Consider the following 21,927-nt stretch of genomic DNA (forward strand, 5'->3'; position numbering starts at 1 on the left):
AATAGGAAGATCCATAGTAATAATTTAATCCCACAAACATCAAGCATACATCATCAGCAAGTAATAATTTAATCCCACAAACATCAACAAGTAGCACCACAGCAAGCATACACGTAAGCCAGCAAGCAACCAAACATGAAGCACACATCAAAATCAAGCAGCCAAGCATACATCAGATCCAAATTAATATAGTAATACTACTACCTAATGAAAGCCAGCAAGCAGCCAAGCATACATCAAGATCAAGCACACATCAGTACATCACTAGGGCTCGAGGTAATTGTTCTTTACCTTTCGAGTTGCACGGCAGTGGAGAAGAGAAGAAGACGCAGGCAAAGAGGCGATTCCAGGGGGTGGGGGCGCCGGCGGTGAGCCGCTCTTGGCGGAGGAGGAGGCAGCGCCGGCGGTGAGCCGCTCTAGGCGGAGGAGGAGGCAGCGGCGGCCCTGGGTCGCCCTCGAACCCTAGGTCTCAGTGTAGTCGACCAGAGAAGAGAGGACGCGAGAGAGGCAGAGGAATAGGTCGTGGTCGTGACCTCATGGGCTATTGGGCTTGCTCAGGCTGCGTTCTGCGCTTGCCGTGTCCCAGCCGTATCGCTAGCGTATCTGATTTTTTTCTTTTTTTAAAAAATAAGAAAAGGGGATACTTGTGGGATACGCGTATCGAAGCAGTATCGGGCGTATCGGAGTATCGGAGACGTTCTGAACGGCGATACGGGAACTTCTGAAGTATCGGTGCTTCGTAGGTGGAGGTTATGGAGGTACCTCAACCGGCACGCCGGCGGCGGAATAACACCAACTCAATCCTCCATGCTCGCGACGCCGACGCCGGCGACGCATCCACATCTTCCATGATTAAATTTAGAACAATTCATTCAAGGCATCGATCGAATTGTGAATTCAGAATTTCGGATACGTGAGTACTTTGTTTCGGCAGTTGTTCGCGTTTTGCCGATTCAATTGAAAATAATAGTTTCAAACTGCAACCGTGGAGTAGTACCTCTGGCAACACTGTTTGTAGTGACAATGTCATAAATCTTCGCTGCCATAAAACTAAGGTACGCTATTGACGTACTTTTGGAAAAGGCCGCTGCTAGGATTTATTTTAGGCAAACTTAAACCGCCCCTAGAACCGTCCGATTCAGTCGCACCCAGCCGCAGGATCCGGCAGCTCCCATGCCAGCACACACACAGCGCTAGCCCACGGCAGCACCGCGCATCACCGACGGCGCCCCCGCGGCGCCCCATTGCAGCCTCGGCGGCGCTTCGATGCAACCCCGGCGAAGCTTCAATGCCAGCACTGACGGCCTCCGGTGAGCTCCATTGCAACCCGACGGAGCTCCAGCGCAGCAACGACGCTCCGGCGAAGCTTCAATGCCAGCACTGACGGCCTCCGGTGAGCTCCATTGCAACCCGACGGAGCTCCAGCGCAGCAACGACGCTCCGGCGAAGCTCCATTGTAACTCCGGCAGAGCTCCAGTGCAGCACCGACGGTGTCCGACGCAGCTCCATTGCAACTCCGGCGAAGCTCCAATGCAGCGCCGGCCGTGCTTCCGGCGGCCCGGCGTTGTTCCATTGCAACGCCGACGGTGCTCCCAACAAGCTCCAAGCAACATCGCCGGAGTTGCAGCCCTCCCCCCCGGTAACATCGCCGGAGTTTGCAGCGCCCCCCGTCGGCCACTCTCCGCGGTCACCGTCGCAGCGCGACACGCTCCATTGCAGCTCAGGGAGCCACGCACGTTGCTTATGTTAGAATTAATGGGCTAGGCCCATAGCAATTTCTGAAATCTCAAAGCCCATGTGTAAAATGGCAAGTGGTGGTGCTAAGTTTAGTCCCACCCCGGAAGTTGAAGAAGAGTTGGACCTCTTTATATAGTGGGTTCTCTCCACCACTCTAAGTGGTGTGTGAGAAGAGAAAAGGAAAACCACACGCGCGCGCTCGCTCGTCTCGCCGGGCCGGGCCGGGCCGGGGCGGGGCGGGGCGGGGCGGGGCGGCGCGTACATGCGACATGCGCGTGAATGGTCCGCCGAAATCCGGTCCGTCTCCTTGCAGGAGCGCAGCTTCCTTTTGCCGTTTTATTTTTATGTCTTGGCAGACAAGTTTTTGATTACTTGTCCGGTAAGTATACGAATTAGAAACCGAGTCGGTTTGGGATTGTGGTCGTGACACAATACCGCCTCTGGTCCTAATATATATACAGCTACCGGCTGCGGCCAGAGACACACCGAAAAACACCTAGGGTTTTGCCTCATCTCACAACTTGCGCCGCCATCGTAGTCTACTCCATCCCAAACGCCGGCGTGCATCGGCGCGTGGGAGAGCAGGTCTCCGGAACCGTTCGTCTTTGCGATCCTGCACCGGGAGAGGACGAATTAGGTTTTTGGGAAGCGCTGTGCGCGACTGCTCAAATTCGTCATCACGGGTCGTCTTCCGTCCAAGTCGGGCGGTGCTACTCATCGTCGTATTCATCGCCGTCAGCAGCAGATCGTCGCCAACATCGTCATCAACACTGTCGCACCCATAATAGCTAACGATCAGTACGTCCAACACCCTCTGTTCATGTCTGTTTCTACAGCTATTGTTACGTGTTTGCTGCTGTTATGCATGTTTTGCTGTTCTTCTAGTTTGCTAGATTATTGCATGCTAGTATCTCTTCTAGTCATGAATTATTTACTGGAATTAATCATGAACTTGCCTAATATTTCAACAATCCAAAAACCTAATTATAGGCAATTTCCTAAGTTAACTATGGCTGGATTCGCTGATGCACTGAGGCCGGATAAGTTTACCGGTGTGCACTTTAAGAGGTGGCAAGTGAAGACCACGCTCTGGCTTACTGCTCTGAAAGTTTTCCACGCTAGTGTTGGTGCTCCAGAGGGAATGACCGACGAAGATCGAAGAAAATTCCAGGAAGCCAATACTATGTTTGTGGGATGCATTCTGAGTGTTCTTGCTGGCCGTCTGTGTGATGTGTACATGCACATAAATGACGGAAAGATTCTGTGGGATGCACTGAATGCAAAATTCGGTGCAACAGATGCAGGCAGTGAACTGTACATCATGGAGAGTTTTCATGACTACAAGATGGTGAATAACCGTTCTGTGGTTGAACAAGCTCATGAGATACAGTGCATTGTGAAGGAACTTGAACTCCTTAAATGTGTTCTACTCGACAAATTCGTGGCTGGGTGCATGATTGCAAAGTTGCCTCCTTCATGGAGGAATTTCGCCACAACTCTGAAGCATAAGAGACAGGAGATATCAGTTGAAAATCTGATTGCATCTCTTGATGTTGAAGAAAAATCTCGGGCTAAAGATACTACTGAAAAAGGAGGTGAGGTTCAGCCTACTGCTAACATGGTGCAGAGGTACCCACAGAACAAGAACAAAGGGAAGAACAAACCTGTTTTCAACAAGCCTACCAAGACTACTACCTTCAAGAAGAAGAAGTACAACAAGGCTGAGCTAGAGTGCTACGCCTGTGGGAAGCCTGGACACTTTTCCAAGGAATGCCCTGAACGTGCAGACCGCAGAGGGAAAACAAGCTCCAAGACTGTCAACATGGTGACCGCTAGCAATACTGATGGGTATGGTAATTTACCTATTGTGCTTTCAGTATTTCAATCATCTTCGTGGTGGATTGATTCGGGTGCTAACGTTCATGTGTGTGCTGACATCTCCCTGTTTACTTCTTATCAGGTCGCAAGGGATTCTTCCGTCCTAATGGGGAATGGGTCACATGCTTCTGTTCGTGGCATTGGCACGGTGGATCTGAAGTTTACTTCGGGAAAGATCGTGCAACTAAGGAACGTACAGCATGTCCCTACTATGAACAAGAATCTAGTTAGCGGCTCCCTTCTATGTCGAGATGGATTTAAGGTAGTTTTAGAGTCCAATAAAGTAATCGTGTCAAGATTTGGACAATTTATAGGAAAAGGCTATGAGTGCGGAGGCTTGTTCCGCTTTTCTCTTTCAGATTTTTGCAATAAGTCAATAAACCAAATTTGTGCTAGTGTTAATGATGATGCAAGTATTTGGCACTCTCGTTTATGTCATATTAACTTTGGTTTAATGTCTCGGCTATCCAGCATGAGTTTAATTCCGAACTTCACAGTTGCCAAAGGTTCTAAGTGCCATAGTTGTGTGCAATCTAAGCAACCTCGAAAGCCTCATAAGGCTGCCGAGGAGAGAAACTTGGCACCTCTAGAACTCATACATTCTGATCTTTGTGAGATGAATGGTGTGTTGACAAAAGGTGGAAAGAGATATTTCATGACTTTGATTGATGATGCGATTAGATTTTGCTATGTTTATTTGTTGCAAACTAAAGATGAAGCATTAGACTACTTTAAAATCTATAATTCTGAAGTTGAAAATCAACTAGAGAGAAAGATCAAGCGTCTTAGGTCCGATCGTGGTGGAAAGTATTTTCCAAAAGTTTTTGATGAATTTTGTGAGGAACATGGTATTATTCATGAGAGGACGCCTCCCTATTCACCTCAATCAAATGGAGTGGCCGAGTGGAAAAACCGCACATTGACTGACTTGGTGAATGCCATGTTAGACACTGCTGGTTTATCTAAGGCATGGTGGGGGGAGGCTCTATTGACTTCATGTCATGTCCTGAATAGAGTTCCCAACAATAATAAGGAAAAAAACCCTTATGAGGAGTGGGTTGGGAGAAAACCATCACTTTCTTATTTGCGCACTTGGGGATGTTTGGCAAAGGTCAATATTCCTATTCCTAAGAAACGCAAACTTGGACCAAAGACAGTGGATTGTGTCTTTCTAGGGTATGCTCAACGGAGCATTGCTTATAGGTTTTTAGTGGTAAAATCTGAAGTACCTGATATGCATGTTGATACTATAATGGAATCTCGTGATGCAACATTTTTTGAGAACATATTTCCTATGAAAGATATGCATAGCATTGCTAGATTTTCTTCTGAGATAATTCCTGAATCTAGTACAACTGATGAGTATTTCGAACAATCACATGAGGAAGTCCTTGAGAAGGATAACAATGAAATTCCTAGAAGAAACAAGAGACAAAGGATTGCAAAATCCTTTGGTGATGATTTCATTGTATACCTTGTGGACGACACACCCAAGACGATTGCAGAAGCATATGCATCTCCGGATGTAGATGATTGGAAAGAAGCTGTTCATAATGAGATGAACTCAATTCTTTCTAATGGAACTTGGGAACTAACTGATAGACCATATGGTTGTAAACCTGTGGGCTGTAAGTGGGTGTTCAAAAAGAAGCTAAAGCCTGATGGTACTATTGATAAGTACAAGGCTCGGCTAGTGGCCAAGGGCTACACTCAGAAAGAAGGCGAAGATTACTTTGACACCTATTCACCCGTTGCTAGAATGACCACCATTCGAGTGTTACTTTCCTTGGCTGCCTCTTATGGTCTTATCATTCATCAAATGGATGTAAAGACATCTTTTCTCAATGGAGAGTTGGAAGAGGAGATCTATATGGATCAGCCTGACGGGTTTGTGGTTAAGGGTGAAGAGAGAAAGGTGTGCAAGTTGTTAAAATCTTTGTATGGTCTGAAACAGGCACCTAAGCAATGGCATGAGAAGTTTGAAAGAACTCTGACTTCGGCAGGATTTGTCAATAACGAGGCTGATAGGTGTGTTTACTATCGCCATGGTGGGGGCAATAGTGTCATATTATGTTTGTATGTGGACGACATACTGATCTTTGGTACAAACATTAATGCAATTAATGAGGTCAAGTCTTTTCTATCAAAAAGTTTTGACATGAAAGATCTGGGAGAAGCCGATGTAATTCTAAACATCAAACTTATTAAGGATGAGAGTGGGATTACATTAACGCAATCTCACTATGTTGAGAAGGTCTTGAACCGATTCGGTTTTATGGATAGCAAGCCTTCTCCAACACCTTATGATCCTAGCGTGACACTCAGAAAGAACAAGAAAGAAACGAGAGATCAATTAAGATACTCTCAAATTGTCGGTTCACTCATGTACTTAGCTAGCGCTACAAGACCAGATATCTCTTTTGCTGTGAGCAAACTGAGTAGGTTCATGTCCAACCCGGGTGATGATCATTGGCATGCACTAGAAAGGGTCTTGCGCTATCTGAGAGGTACTATGAGTTACGGAATTACTTATTCAGGGCATCCTGCTGTGCTAGAAGGATATAGTGATTCAAATTGGATCTCCGATGTTGATGTACTTTACGCAACAAGTGGGTATGTATTTACTCATGGTGGCGGCGCAGTGTCATGGAGGTCTTGCAAGCAAACCATATTGACGAGGTCAACTATGGAAGCAGAATTAACTGCTTTGGACACAGCTACTGTTGAGGCAGAATGGCTGCGTGAGCTCTTGATGGACTTGCCGGTTGTTGAAAAACCTGTACCGGCTATTCTTATGAATTGTGATAACCAAACGGTTATCGCTAAAGTGAACAATTCTAAAGATAATGCAAAGTCATCAAGACACGTGAAAAGACGTTTGAAGTCTGTCAGGAAGTTGAGAAACTCCGGAGTAATAACTGTTACGTATATACAAACAGACAAAAACCTGGCAGATCCCTTTACAAAGGGACTATCACGAAATGTGATAGATATTGCATCGAGGGAGATGGGTATGAGACCCATAGATGTTACACCATAGTAGTAACCCAACCTTTGTGATCGGAGATCCCGTGAATTAGGATCTGGGAAGAACAAGCTATTGGTTAACTGAGGAGAGTAATAACTTATGATCGTCTCCAAGTGAAGATGCAAAACTCTCAGAGCTGTAAGGCTCAGATCTGTAAGGCAGGTTGGCAACATGCCTTAATGTGGTTCTATTGGCTATAATTAGCAAAGATGCTGTCCTACAGAGCAGTCTTGAAAGAACACACCTATATGAGTTCTGACTGTAAACGTCGCAGTCTATGAGATTTGGATGATCTCTAGTAAGCTCACGAAGAGACCAGGGAGTATGACGTATAAGCTCCAAACCGCGGGGTAGCCTACTGGCAGTCAGGTACTGGTTAAGACTTCGAGTGAAACCTGTTCACACAAAACTAGCAATTCAAGGCATAGTCCATTGTCAAGTTGTGAATGGATGTAGCTTAAAGTTCTAGGCAGAAGTTCAACTTAACATTCTCTGCTGAAACACTGGTATATTAAACAAGTGGTGAGAGAAGGCAAATCTCCAAATGGGTATTTGAGATCTGGTGGGGGATTGTTAGAATTAATGGGCTAGGCCCATAGCAATTTCTGAAATCTCAAAGCCCATGTGTAAAATGGCAAGTGGTGGTGCTAAGTTTAGTCCCACCCCGGAAGTTGAAGAAGAGTTGGACCTCTTTATATAGTGGGTTCTCTCCACCACTTTAAGTGGTGTGTGAGAAGAGAAAAGGAAAACCACACGCGCGCGCTCGCTCGCCTTGCCTGGGCGTGGCGAGGCGAGGCGAGGCGAGGCGGCGCGTACATGCGACATGCGCGTGAATGGTCCGCCGAAATCCGGTCCGTCTCCTTGCAGGAGCGCAGCTTCCTTTTGCCGTTTTATTTTTATGTCTTGGCAGACAAGTTTTTGATTACTTGTCCGGTAAGTATACGAATTAGAAACCGAGTCGGTTTGGGATTGTGGTCGCGACACAATACCGCCTCTGATCCTAATATATATACAGCTACCGGCTGCGGCCAGAGACACACCGAAAAACACCTAGGGTTTTGCCTCATCTCACAACTTGCGCCGCCATCGTAGTCTATTCCATCCCAAACGCCGGCGTGCATCGGCGCGTGGGAGAGCAGGTCTCCGGAACCGTTCGTCTTTGCGATCCTGCACCGGGAGAGGACGAATTAGGTTTTTGGGAAGCGCTGTGCGCGACTGCTCAAATTCGTCATCACGGGTCGTCTTCCGTCCAAGTCGGGCGGTGCTACTCATCGTCGTATTCATCGCCGTCAGCAGCAGATCGTCGCCAACATCGTCATCAACACTGTCGCACCCATAATAGCTAACGATCAGTACGTCCAACACCCTCTGTTCATGTCTATTTCTACAGCTATTGTTACGTGTTTGCTGCTGTTATGCATGTTTTGCTGTTCTTCTAGTTTGCTAGATTATTGCATGCTAATATCTCTTCTAGTCATGAATTATTTACTGAAATTAATCATGAACTTGCCTAATATTCCAACAGCTTAAACCGCAGCTCCGAAGGCCATGTGCAGATGCGCCCCGTTGCAGCAGCAATAGCTCCGACGGCCATGACGGGCGGTGGTCACGCGTCGAAGTTTCCCTCGATACATGACAGCAGCAGTCGTCGCAGCAGAGCATCGTCGCCTGCAGCAGCAACGCTCCGTCGCTCCGGTGGTGAGAGGGAGCAGGAAAAGAAGGGAGCTCTGTGCAGAGAGTAGAGCAAATCACGGTCATGGAGTGGCAAACATGAGAGAGCGATAGAGAGAGGAGGGATCTGTAGGAGGGGATGCACTGGCGTGAAGAAGACGACCCGAGCGAGAAAAATGTGTGGTTGTGGCTTCCCCTGCGTGGGATAAGGCCGAGATGGGGAGCGGCGCGCTGGGCCCAGCCAGGACGCGTGTCAATCGCTGGACGAGGCTTACGTCTCGTTGTAATCATCCGGTTTAAAACAATGGTTTTCCTTTGAAAAAAGAATCATCCAGAGGATTTGTATCCCGCAGCGAGCCAAGGCCACCTGCATGGTTCATGAGGCGGTCTCGCTTGATACCTGGATACGAGACATTAGCCCCAACATGGCATTCGTGGCTCTTGTGGAGTACTTGGAGGTATGGCAACGTCTGCAAGATGTTCGGTTATAGGAGAGTGTCGCTGACTCCATCGCTTGGTCGTGGGAAGCGAATGGGCAGTTTTCGGATGCCTCCGTCTATGCCATCAAGTTTGCCGGCAGGGACGTGGTGCCAACCGCGGACTTTTCGTGGAGATCTAGAGCCCCACTGCAATGTCGTGTCTTCACCTGGCTAACTATGCGGAACAGGTGTTGGACCTCCGATCGCCTCGCTCGACGTGGGCTTCCGCATCAAGATGCTTGCCCTTTTTGCTATCAGGAGGAAGAAACTATTGATCATATTCTGCTGACTTGTGTGTTCGCAAGAACTGTGTGAAGAACGTTGTGCTCGGCCATGGGCAAATAGAAATGGTCACCTACGGCTCAGGATACCCTCAAGGGATGGTGTGTTGCGAGAACACGATAGAAGTGCATAAACCAAACGAGCAAGGGCCATCTTCACCCTCGTGCTTTGGGAGCTTTGGAAACACGTGAACGCGATCGTCTTTGATGGTGCTTCTTTGTCACTGGAGGTGGTGGTCATGAGAGTAATGGTCGAGGGCAGAGCCTGGCAGCAGGCGAACTTGTTAAAGGGTGAACTAGATAGCCTGTTCGAGTTGTTTGTCGGGGTGAGCGAGTAGCGAGTGATCCACTTTGTAAACTGCGGGTGGTGGAATAGTGGGTTGTAAGCGATGTTGTAGTGTTTGCCACTCGGGTGGATTGGGCTTTATACCCTCCCCTCTTTCTATAAAATATGATACGCACACTCGGCGTATTCGATAAAAAAAATTTGCATCCCTTTGGCGCTACATTGTAAATCAATAAAAAAAACTAAAGGAAAAAACATCCTTCTTTATTAAACTAGCACAACACCCATTACTTCGCGACGGAGTTGTCAGAAAATCTACTGATTTGACGTTACCCATAATTAGTTTTTCTAAAGAGCACTCTCTGATACGTCCAGTTCTCGTGTACGAATCTTAACGTGGGCCATACTACAAGCTGGTGTTGTGGGCAATGTTAGAGGAGTGCCACCGGTACGGTGATACGATGTTGCGATGGATGGTATTATGCTGCGGGGGAGTGTTGTTGTGCTACGAGGCGCGCTACAAGCCAGTGTTGCGAGCCATGCTTTAGGAGCATTGGCCGCCCTGTAGGCGTCACGCGTTGGCCACTAGCGTAACCGTCTCCACGTGTCGCGCGCCGCATCACGTGGCCTGGCTAAGCAGCTCAGACACCAACGCCTCCTCACTGACCCTCCCGTTGAACACAGCCGCGTCATGCCTGAGGTCCTCCCCGACCTCCGCTGTCTCGTCGACGAACAACCCGGCGGCGGTGTCCTCGAAGTCGTCTAACCAATTCAGTAGCGTCAGCATGGGGAACTCACTGCAGACCTGCAACGTGCTGCTCACCTCCGACTTCTTGGTCCGCAAGGACTCCTCCACGCGCGGATCGATTATTTACCATGGACATGATCTTCTCCTCACTTGGCACCTCGATCGACATCGTCACATACCATGATCGACCTCTTTCTTCTCCTAGTGGCCCTCCGGCTCGATATGTATGTATTCGTTTTTTAGTCTGCTATATAGTTTTTTTAGCAACTTTTGATTCTGTTTTGTTTTTGGAGTGCTCAACTTTTGAGTCTGGTATATATGTTTTTTTAGGGGTGAGTCTGGTATATATGTAGATGTAGACGGGGCTGATACAGGCCGTGGCGTGGCTCGTACTACGCGTCCGGCGTTTTTTCTTTTGGAATTTTGCTTAGTTATCGGTTTCTTATGTGACGCGTGCTGCGTCAAATAGATGATCATTCACACATTTTTAAGCATCCTCTTTATAGCCCATATTAAAAGCATCGCTCTTTGCACAGGCATTGATTTGTTTATATGGTACTAAAAAAATTCAAAATAATTATAGATTTCAAAAAATATAACTTGATTTTTTCCATTTTTAATATTTTTTAGATATTAAAAAAACTATTCAGAAAAATAAATTTACTCACTGTATACAAATAATGTTCTCGTTTTTCAAAACGAATTCCTAATTTTAAACAACGTTCATGGTTCAAATATATTTTAATGTTTGCAAAAAAACAAAATTTAAAAATGTTCAAAATTTAAAAATATTCGCACATTTTGTAATATTTTTTCATTTTTCTAGAAATGAATGGAAAAAACACAATAGGGGCATATAGTGCTACTTTTCTTTTTTAGGGGTAGTGCTACTTTTCCTGCTCCCGCTCACTACTGTTCCAGTTCCTGCTGACGCACCGCTCTCGCTACAGTGCCCGAGCACTACGGTGGAGAGAGATGGGCCATCCAAGGCAGGGTTTTCCCTATGCGAAAAGGGGCCATTTTGACGTAGTGAGCCTCATACAGGAGTTCTCATTTTTTTGTGAGGTCTAGGAGTTCTCTTTAGTTATTGCACATCTAAATTATCCACCATACAACTTGGGAGCAACTAAGGAAATAGTACTTCTTCGGGAGCCCCACAAGGGTCACCTGGGATGAGTTGAGAGCGTGCCACGCACGCTCTCAGTCACCGCCACGTGTCGCGCACTGGACGGTCCGTCCGATTTTTTTTATTTTTTCGCATGTGTTTTATTTTTCGCATGCGTTTTTAACTTTTTAGATGATTTTTCCGGGGTTTTCGGCTTTTCAGCTTTCCGCGGTCTTTCTTAGGTTTTGGACAAATAAAAGTTGTAAAAAAAATGCGCGAAAAATGCGATATTTATTGCTTCCCCGAGAGGCACAGTCATGCCTCTCGGAAACAAAAAAAGGGTTTCCATGGATTTGCTTCCGTGAGAGACACAGACGTGCTTCTCAAAAACGAAAAAAAGTGTGTTTTTTTCTTCCGCAGGAGGCACGGATTTATTTCCGCGAGAGGCACAGTGGTGGCTCTCGAAAACGGGAAAAAACATGTTTTTTTCCTTCCACGAGCGCGCCTTTCGGAACAAAAAAAATGTGTTTTCTGTTTTTTTTTCTCTTTCGCCAGAGGCACTGGTTTGTTTCCGTGAGAGGCACAATCGTGCCTCTCAGAAACGAAAAAATATGGGTTTTTTTTTCTTCCGTGAGAGCACAGTTTTACTTCTCGTGGAGGCACGGATGTGCTTCCGCAAGAGGCACAGTCGTACCTCTTTCGAAAAGGAAAAAAAAGTGATCCCGGTCCGGTTTTTTCGTGAAGAAAGTTCATCAATATCTATCAACATGGGATGTAGTTTTGAAGACCTCTACACGAACCCAAAGATGAAAACGGTTCAAGATTTGAATGCACAGTTGAAGAGATAAGATGTTTTGAATAAACTAATCTACAAAAAAAACTGTCAGGTCGCGATCTGGAAAGATGGGTACGACCTTTGCAAAGAGTGCTCCTTAATTAGTGATTTCGTATTTTTCGAGGACTGCTTTCGTGCCTTTTTCAAGCGGGCTGCACATATGTTTTGTTTGAGCGGGCCGCAAGCTTTCCTTTATTTAGTGTTGGGTTGTATACTCCTTATCTCTACTCCTAATGTCTCAGTTGGTAGTCCGCGTTCCGGGTTTTATTTTCGTCCCACCTAATACGGTCTTTTTTGGTACTTCTTTGGTACTTGCTCCCACCTCCCGCTCAGCCGCAAAAAACCCGAAGAAAACCCCGCGATCGAGTCCCGCAAAAAACGCCCGACAGTGCGTCCTCGAGCGAGGTCTCCTGCCCTCGAGCGAGGTCTCGTGTCCCTCTTGCGAGGAACAGTCGCCCCGACACTGCCCTCCTTCGCCGCCTCGACACTGCCCTCCTTCGCCCGCCGCCGCCCTTCGGTCCTTCACCGCCACCCATCCATCCATGCACTGCCGCCCTGGCACATCAAAACCGCCGGCGCGTAACTCGCACATCCATTAGATCCGGCGCTGGTCCCGTGCAGGACCCTCCGCTGATCGCTTCCAGGATCCGGCACCGATCCCTTGCAGTACCCGTCGCCGGAGACGTCCAGGACGTGACGAGCCACCGCCGAAGGCGTCCAGGATCCGCCGCCATATACACTCACTCCAGGTATCACAGATCCGCCGCCAGCCATCTTATGAATAGAGATTTAGGTCGAATTTGAAATTTACATCCATCACATTTCATACACACACCCCATACGGTTTTATTTTCGTCCCACCTAATACGGTCTTTTTTGGTACTTCTTTGGTACTTGCTCCCACCTCCCGCTCAGCCGCAAAAAAACCGAAGAAAACCCCGCGATCGAGTCCCGCAAAAAACGCCCGACAGTGCGTCCTCGAGCGAGGTCTCCTGCCCTCGAGCGAGGTCTCGTGTCCCTCTTGCGAGGAACAGTCGCCCCGACACTGCCCTCCTTCGCCGCCCCGACACTGCCCTCCTTCGCCCGTCGCCGCCCTTCGGTCCTTCACCGCCACCCATCCATCCATAAACTGCCGCCCTGGCACATCAAAACCGCCGGCGCGTAACTCGCACATCCATTAGATCCGGCGCTGGTCCCGTGCAGGACCCTCCGCTGATCGCTTCCAGGATCCGGCACCGATCCCTTGCAGTACCCGTCGCCGGAGACGTCCAGGACGTGACGAGCCACCGCCGAAGGCGTCCAGGATCCGCCGCCAGATACACTCACTCCAGGTATCACAGATCCGCCGCCAGCCATCTTATGAATAGAGATTTAGGTCGAAATTGAAATTTACATCCATCACATTTCATACACACACCCCATGAAATCTACAGCCATCACAGGCACCACGTATAAGAATGTACAACCATCACATACATTACAGGCATCACGTATCAATATTTCCTTCACTTTGCTGTAGTAATCCTGCTATACTGTTCGATATGTGAGATTCAATGTCATCAGCGGCTGAAATAGTCAGCCAAGAAATCGATTTGCCGTGTCGTGGGGTGATGACACATATCTTGCTTCTGCAAGCACTGACTCCTGGATCAATTATATTACTGAAACTGTCTGTCCCCTCCACCACAATCCGCACCTAGAGAAAAAATACAAATCAAAACTGATACATGTTAACTCTAAAGATGGGATAAAACAACCAAAAGAAAAGGTGGCTTACATCTCTGTTCAGAACACGAGTCTCTGTGAAATGCTTAGCTTCTCTTCCAAAACTATCTGGTGGAACTTCAGTAGAGGCTGTCGATGCAGCAAGCCTTTGTGCTGTTGTCAGTGGTGCAGGAGCTTCCCCAGAATCGTCACCATTTGTAGTGCCGTTAGTACTGCCCTCTGGTTCGGCAACAACAGTAGGATTCGGTGGTCGTCTCCCCATGGACGGAGCCTGCATTTCATCATTCTCAATATTTACTTTCTAACAGAAAAAATATATATGGAATCAAATAGAAGCTATTGAGAAGCACACCTGCACTCCAGCGACATATATCTGGACAATGGAAACTTGGAAGCAAGTAAACACGAATGGTGCTTGGAAACTTGGAGGCAAGTAAACACGAATGGTACTGCCATCACGAACTTGTTCGACAATGGCTTCCAGACTCTTGCCTTAATTTGCAACTGCAAAACCCTTTGCATCAAAACCACTTAGTTCGCCAATTGCTGATGGTGGAAGATCTCTTATCGAATCTTCAGCAGCACCAGGTTCCTTAGTTGGCAGAAAATAAGAACACAAAATTAGGTCATCATTCTATAGAAATTTGTGTCATGCAATTCAAAAGATGGTTGCAGGACAGCAGTAACCCCAAAAGAAAGCAAACCTTGCTCCAACGGCCTAAACCCTGTTGCTTAGCAACTTCCTCCAACCTCAGAAGCTCAGAGACATTTGGGAGTGGTTCACCCCCCTTGGGGCCTTGCTCCTTCACCTGATCAAATAAATAAGATCAAAATTTACGAAAACATTTGGCACAACAAAACAATTGAGGAAAAAGTAAATGGTAATCACCCTTGCCCATCCTGCAGCAACCACCAAGTAGGCAACGTTCTTGTCGCCAAGGTAGACAGTGCCAAATTCTCGTCCGATGTTAGGAGCAGTGTAATCCACTCTAAATGTGACCTCCTGCAATAGATTTTAGTTTTTCATTTCCAAGAGAAAATAGAAGTCGTTTTTATGTGATTACATTCAGTAATAATACATGCATAGGAGGATTTGGAATAGATAAAAAAAAGACACATCATGTACCTTTCCTACGCAGAGTTTCCTCAGATACTCCCTGCTTTCCCAAGCAAATGGCTCATCCACTCCACCACGACGAGCCTAGAGCACCACAAATATACGGATTCAATAGACAAGAATAGATGGAGAAAAGAACAAATGTACCGCACAAATAATATCAACAATTTATTATAGATGCATTCCTAAGTGTCAAATTATACCAACAGAACACAGTCAAACAGTGGTAATGAAAATGCAATGATGGAGAGAAATTCTTGTGCCAAATACTAACTTCCATTGGCTCACAAGTGTAGCATGTAAACATAATTCACTATAGAGAAGGGTGGAAGCAGACCCTGCGCAATCAAGGCTTCAACTCAGGCTCTAGATCCAAAAGCCCATAGAAACTACCGTATAAAACAAAAAAATGACTAATATATTACATCCCTAGATGATCAGGCCTATATATAGCTTTGCCCCTGACAACCAACTAAACCAGTGACTTACTCTTAATTAATGGAGGAAACGAACACATGCATCAAGTAAAAATGTAAACCATATTCCCCTTGTCTAAAAGTGCAGACCGACTCTTACCAGCCTTGGGGCCATTAGGTATGACAGAGTGATGGACTTCTCTGGTGGAATCTCTGCCTTTGTGCTCCCCATGATGAGAATGCAGTCTCCAGATGTCACAGCCTTCACCTTGCCCCTTAGCCATCCTGAAGCCCCTGTGCTTGCTGCCATGATAGCACCTATATTTGCAATCAAAAGGAAACAGAACTTCATTAGCTGTGAAGTCAAATTTAGTTCAGTCCTCCATATAAATCGACAATTCTTCTGTTAATCTGACACAGATTACTCACATGCACAGATTACTGGGAAAGAATGTCACTTCGCATTGATGAAGACACGAAAATCTGCATGTTTGGAACTTAAAGAAAACAACACCGGTTTTAATAACTAGAAATAATATGAGAAAGTAATATCTTAATGAGAAAATAACTTCGGTTACTTTGTTTCATTTTCAACACCCATCTGGAAAATGGGACAGGGCTGAGGCATATTGATCTACAAATATATATTACTTCGTTAGGGCCTCATGTTAGGGCTGAGGCCTATTTCTAGATGTACAAACATTTGCAAAACTGAGAATGCAAGCATGCTTAAACAAGGATTTATCGGCATCATGTAAGGAATTGAAATAATATAATCAGGAACATGTCACCACCTCTAATCAGGAACAATGATGGACTTGAACTGCAACTCTTGAGCTATAGGGCCTCTCAACAAGCCCCAGCATGTGAGAATGGACCCTACAGATGAGTTGGTCCATAATTAATTATGCTTTAAGTTTATGATTAATTACAAAGGAGCTATTGATTACCTGAATTATATTGCTTTCAATGAACAACAAGTGTGGCCATCAACTATGTTTCATCCAGGCCTCAAGAACACCACAGCCAGACACAAGTCGGAGGTAACGGTCATTCCATTTTGCGTATGGGTAATGCAAAAAGCAAAGCCGGTGAACATCAACAAGAAGAGGACGTAGCTACAGGTATTAGGCACTGCACCAGGAATACTTGCATTTCTGACAGTAACAATCTTTTTGCATAATGTGTTGCAGGTCAGGCGAGTGGTAAAAATGTTGAAGAATACAGTGCAACCTTTGATACTGAAAAAGATGAAGCTATTTGCGCAACAGAACCCGGTATATAACTGTGTGAAAATTACTGTGAGGTATTGCCTGACGTGCATATCTGACAATGACATGGACCATGCTTAATGTGTTGCAGCCCCTACGAGCGAGACAAATCTGAAAGAATATAATCCAAGCATCTTAACTGTAGCTGCAAACCTTGACCCAATTTACACGACGGAAACAGGTACATGATTGATTGAAGATGTATTTGTTGGTTGCCAGCCTACCAGGCAAACATTGGTTTTGTATTCATGCTGACTAGAACCCTACAGAATGGGTAAGGCCTGGATACCATGCTGATGGTCAAACATTTGCGGCTACGGCTAATCTATCAGTAGATCATGCTATTAATAAGATGCAGCTGCGAGATGATACTGAAGGTATCCATAGGCATGATATCCACCTTCCCAACCGGCGTATTCGGCAGTGGTTCAGTGTGTTCTATTTGTTTTTTGATTTGTACTTATAACATGATGCAGATGACACAGCTTCCGAACTGCTTGAAACTGTTTTTCTAAATAATGAATGCAAAAAATACGCTGAGGAAGCAAGGGAGCAGTACAATGCAAGGAGGCGTGCAGCTTATCGGAAGAATAATAATGAGGATATTGTCAGCTTACAAGATGAGAATCAGCCGGTACTTGCAAAATCAGGTGAGGTTGATGGCTGATCTTAGTTTGATGTGCATACGTATAGTATGCACATGATTCGTTGTATTAATCTATATCCCTGATTATAGATGATATGATGCTCATACTATGTTGCTTATTAGATCATAGGGATCTTATCAACGCTCGTAGGCTGGTGGCTTATCGCAATAACAAGTCAGATGGTTCGGCTAACCAACAATTCAATGGGAAGTCATCCTGTCGCCAGTCTCTATGTGATATCACAAATGTTCTCGAAGATAGGGAGATAAATAAACCCACACGAGATTATCATGGTTGGTAAATTGATCCACGTCCCATATGCACTGTGTTTGCACGAAGGTAGTCACTTATTACGCAATTTAAATAAGTACTGACCAATCTTGTTGAATCATATAATTCAGCTAGCTCAACATTTCCTGCTACAAGTACGGTCACATCTGGTCTCATTAATGAAAATGAAATACAAGGTAATCATATTTTGCCTACTCATTCAACAATGGCTGGCATGTTTCTGTTATATTCTCTAATTTTAGGGTTTGCCCTGAATGAGACCAGATGCAAAGGTAATCATGTATGACACCCAAGAAACAGAGCATAAAACGGAAGAAGAACGCAAGAGAGACCATAGAAACGCCCTGAGGAGGGCTTCCTATCGACGGAAGAAACAATATAATGTTCAAGTTGAACATGCACAGACCCTTCATTTATCAGGTAAGCTTATAATGATTTAACCATTATGGTCAGAACCGTCTTAATAATTAAGCATTAATATGTGTGGACAACTTAGGTTCACTAGGCAATCCCACTAGCTCTAACTATACATCATTCTCGCGTGATGCGCGGACATTTCCTGATACAACTACGGTCTCATGTGGGATCGTTAATGACAACGAGCTACAAGGTAATCAAATTTTTTCCTACTAAAACAACAATTGCTTGCATCTTAGTGGTATGATATCTAATTTTCGGGAATGCGTGTAATGGATCCAGATGTGATTTTGAATGACACACAAGAAACAGAGGAAAAAACAGAAGAAGAACGCAAGAGAGACCATAGAAACGCCCTGCGGCGAGATGCTTATTGGAGGAACAAGGATAAGCATATCAAAGATCAAAACAAACGTCCATCTGGTACTTCAGGTATACGCTTACGTTCAATATCCTTTTCGGAAGCCGGGCCCTACTATTCTAGATGGCACCCCTCCAGTGCCGATAAATCAAACTGTTCTAACTATGTTTTGAAAATAATATTGATCCAGACGACCTGAATAGCCCTAGCGTTACATAATTAATGAAAGAGGGAGCAACATGTCCCCCTTCAACTTTACACGCGTCTGTCATTCAAGACACTATCCTAGCTAGGAGGCAAAGTGACAATGAGCGGAAACGTTATTCAACAAACGAGCAAAGGGAGGCGAAAAACGCAAGTAGCAGAGCATGCCATCAGAAGAAAAGTGACGAATTAACGGTGGAGGTTAGAGAAACAAAGAATGAAAAAATACGCGTGACTCGCGTGCAGCGCCGCAAAAGCATGTCGGTGATTGAGAAGGGGGAGTCAAGTGCACATAGGAAGGCCAATTATGGAAGAAGGAAAAAAACACCGTGCAAAGAATGCATCGCAATCCCCCTTACAAACCTTGCAAACTCAACCTCTGAATGGCCCACTTCCCCAAGCCGCGCATCACCCGTCTCTAGGGCCGCAAAAGATGATTCATCTGATGGCGATCCGGGGACGAACATGCCGAGATACTCTGCCGGTGTTGATGGTATGAAATTGCGATTGTCAGTTTCTTATGCTCATTCTCAGCATGTCGTTCTAACATGATCTTGTCTGTTCTCGCATTCTGTACGACGACAATGCAGAAGACATCGATGTATTCCAAAGCGGCACCATGGGCGATGAGCAGGAAGCACACGACTTGATTGATGAGGAGTACTACATGTTTTGCAACGAAGGTATTGCCAACTCTACACTATGACACTGTGGAGCTTTATTGTTGTGTCGTTTATTTTTTATTACTGTTTTGTACGTGATTTTTCAACAAATGCCCGCAGGATCCGATAACGACATATTGGATGATGACGAGGAAGCGAGCATGTCTAGCGCTAAACCTAGCGAGATTGATCCATTTGACACTGTCTACTCAAACATTCCAGACAACACTCACATCCTGAAAGTCGACGAAAATTGCAAACACTGCAAGGCCAGAAAGTTTGAGTCTGAGCCTGACGGCTTCTGCTGTCGCAATGGCCAGATCGAGCTTAAGCAACCGGAACCAATCCCAGAGCTTATGAGGCTATGGTCCAGCATGGATGCAGATTCTAGACATTTTCGGGAGAACATACGTTTCTTCAATGGGCATTTCGCCTTCACAACCCTTGGGGTCAGCCTTGATGAAAACTACACTAACATGAAGTCTGGGGTGTACACATTCCGAGCACACGGCACCATCTACCACAATGTCCATTCGTTCGGGCCTAGCTCCCGTCCAGAACATCTGCAGTTGTACTTCTATGACGACGACCCTAACCTAAATCATCGTAAGGCGGCCACCAAGCAATTAGACCAGGATGTCGTGAAGAGGTTAGTAGACATACTCAAAGAAAACCCATACTCCCAGCAATTTAGGAGTTTGGGTGCACACAAGGACAACCTCGATGATTATAGGATAGACCTAAACACCGATAAGAGGCTTGACCAAACAAGATATAATAAACCGGTGTCATCTGAAGTCGCTGCAATTTGGGTTGAGGGCACTGACCTAGCAAAAAGGTTTGACCGCAGGATAACACTTTGTGGTAACAACAACGAAAGGCATAGTATACGTGTGACCTCAGGGGCATATGACCCGTTGTCTTATCCATTATTCTATCCAATGGGGGAGCTAGGTTGGCATCCGAAGCTACCCAAACGTAATGTTTCTTGGGAGGTTGTACTAAATCCTCGTTTGTGTCATGATGACGAAGATGATGCAGGTATGTTGTTTGTGTCCCACTTTGTTACAAATAATTTCTTGTTTTTAAAAATAATGCTCACGCGATGGTACTCAAACATGTGCAGAGGGGAATAGCAGGTTATGCGTCTCCGTTAGAGACTACTACTGTTACATGCTGCAAACACGGCCTGCGATCTTCAATCCAATACTTTGTGGAGCACGCCTACTGCAGCAATGGGCGGTTGACATGTACATCAAGATTGAGAGCTGTCGGTTGAGGTGGTACATGAAGAACCAGACGCAGATCCGTGCCGATTTGTATAAAGGAGTTGTTGATGCGATCACATCGGGTGAGACGCGAGCAAGCGCTGTTGGGGTAAGAATAGTGCTCCCTGGAACTTACCCTGGTGGCGACCGCGACATGAAGAAGAGACATATGGATGCCATGGCAATTGTCCATACATACGGGAAGCCTGACATCTTCTTGACCATGACTTGCAACCCTAAATGGGAAGAGATAATAAATGAGTTGCTTCCTGGACAGACGGCGCAAGACCGACCTGATATTGTGGCTCGCGTGTTCTATGGCAAACTAGAGGCTATGAAAGATATGTTGCTCAAGAAGATGGTCCTGGGTGTTGTTGTTGCTTATGTTTACGTAGTTGAGTTCCAGAAGAGAGGCCTCCCCAACGCACATTTTTTGTTGATCATGGATTCAACGTATAAGCTTCTTGTCCCAGAGCAGTATGACCGACTCATTTCCGCAGAGCTCCCAGACAAGCAAAAGTATCCTGAATTGTATGCAATGGTGGTAAAACATATGATGCACGGACCATGCGGTGCTCTCAACCCGAAGAATGTTTGCATGCAAGATAATGAATGCAAGTGCAGATACCCGCGGCCGTTCAATGAGAACACGATACAAGGCAAGGACTCATACCCAGTTTATCGGCGTAGAGACGATGGTAGACACGCTAAGGTTCGAGGGAAAATGTTGGACAACCGATGGGTTGTGCCATATAACCCTTACCTTCTGCGGATGTTTAATTGCCACATCAACGTCGAGGTCTGCTCTAGCATAAAGGCTATAAAATACATTTATAAGTACATTTATAAGGGCCATGATAAGGCTTCTTTCAGCATCGACCAGCCAGACGCTGATGGTAACATTGATGAGATCAAGAGATACGTTGACGCAAGATGGGTCACCCCTCCGGAGGCTATGTGGAGGATATTTGGCTTCCCACTGTGTGCCAATTACCCGCCTGTCTTGCAGTTGCCTCTTCATCTCCCGAATATGCACAGGGTTGCATTCAATGCACAGGCTGACTTGAAGAATGTTGTATCCTCCGAGAATGCTTCAAAATCCATGTTAACGGAGTATTTCAAGGCAAACGAACTACACCCTTGGGCAAGGCTTATATTGTACAAGGATTTCCCCGGAAGCTCCACGTGGGAGAAGAAAAAGAAGATATGGAAGAGGCGGGTGGAGCGTTTTCAACTAGGTCGTATCGTGTCTGCCAATCCTGCCGAGGGGGAGCGATACTACCTTCGTGTGTTGTTGAACCATGTTCCGGGGGAAACATCATTTGTGGACTTGCTCACCGTCGACGCCGTGGTATGTGGGAGCTTTAGAGAGTCCGGTGAAAGGTTGGGACTCATCGAGGCAGACAACACGCTCGACGACTGTCTTACTGAGGCGGAGTAGTGGGCTATGCCATGTTCTCTTAGGAGGCTCTTTGCAACAATCTTGGTGCACTGCGAGCC

General features: G+C 46.0%; 1 protein-coding gene, 1 long non-coding RNA gene and 1 pseudogene across 2 annotated transcripts; 2 read left to right on the forward strand and 1 right to left on the reverse strand.

The window, feature by feature from the left end:
- Positions 1-13,519: 13,519 nt before the first annotated feature.
- On the reverse strand, positions 13,520-15,631 carry LOC109740921 (ribonuclease TUDOR 1-like; annotated as a pseudogene).
- A 644-nt stretch (positions 15,632-16,275) lies between these two features.
- Positions 16,276-16,716, forward strand: LOC109743251 (uncharacterized). Its single transcript, XR_012203879.1, has 3 exons — positions 16,276-16,430; positions 16,500-16,583; positions 16,669-16,716. It is a non-coding gene; the product is annotated as an uncharacterized lncRNA (long non-coding RNA).
- A 2,265-nt stretch (positions 16,717-18,981) lies between these two features.
- On the forward strand, positions 18,982-21,868 carry LOC120974126 (uncharacterized). The gene is made up of 3 exons (XM_073507271.1): positions 18,982-19,180; positions 19,280-20,200; positions 20,286-21,868. The coding sequence occupies exons 1-3, from the start codon at positions 19,117-19,119 to the stop codon at positions 21,866-21,868; spliced, it is 2,568 nt and encodes an 855-aa protein (XP_073363372.1). The 5' UTR covers positions 18,982-19,116.
- The last annotated feature ends 59 nt before the right edge of the window (positions 21,869-21,927 follow it).

Source organism: Aegilops tauschii, chromosome 2 (genome assembly GCF_002575655.3).
Source record: "Aegilops tauschii subsp. strangulata cultivar AL8/78 chromosome 2, Aet v6.0, whole genome shotgun sequence".
NCBI classification, from domain to species: Eukaryota; Viridiplantae; Streptophyta; class Magnoliopsida; order Poales; family Poaceae; genus Aegilops; species Aegilops tauschii.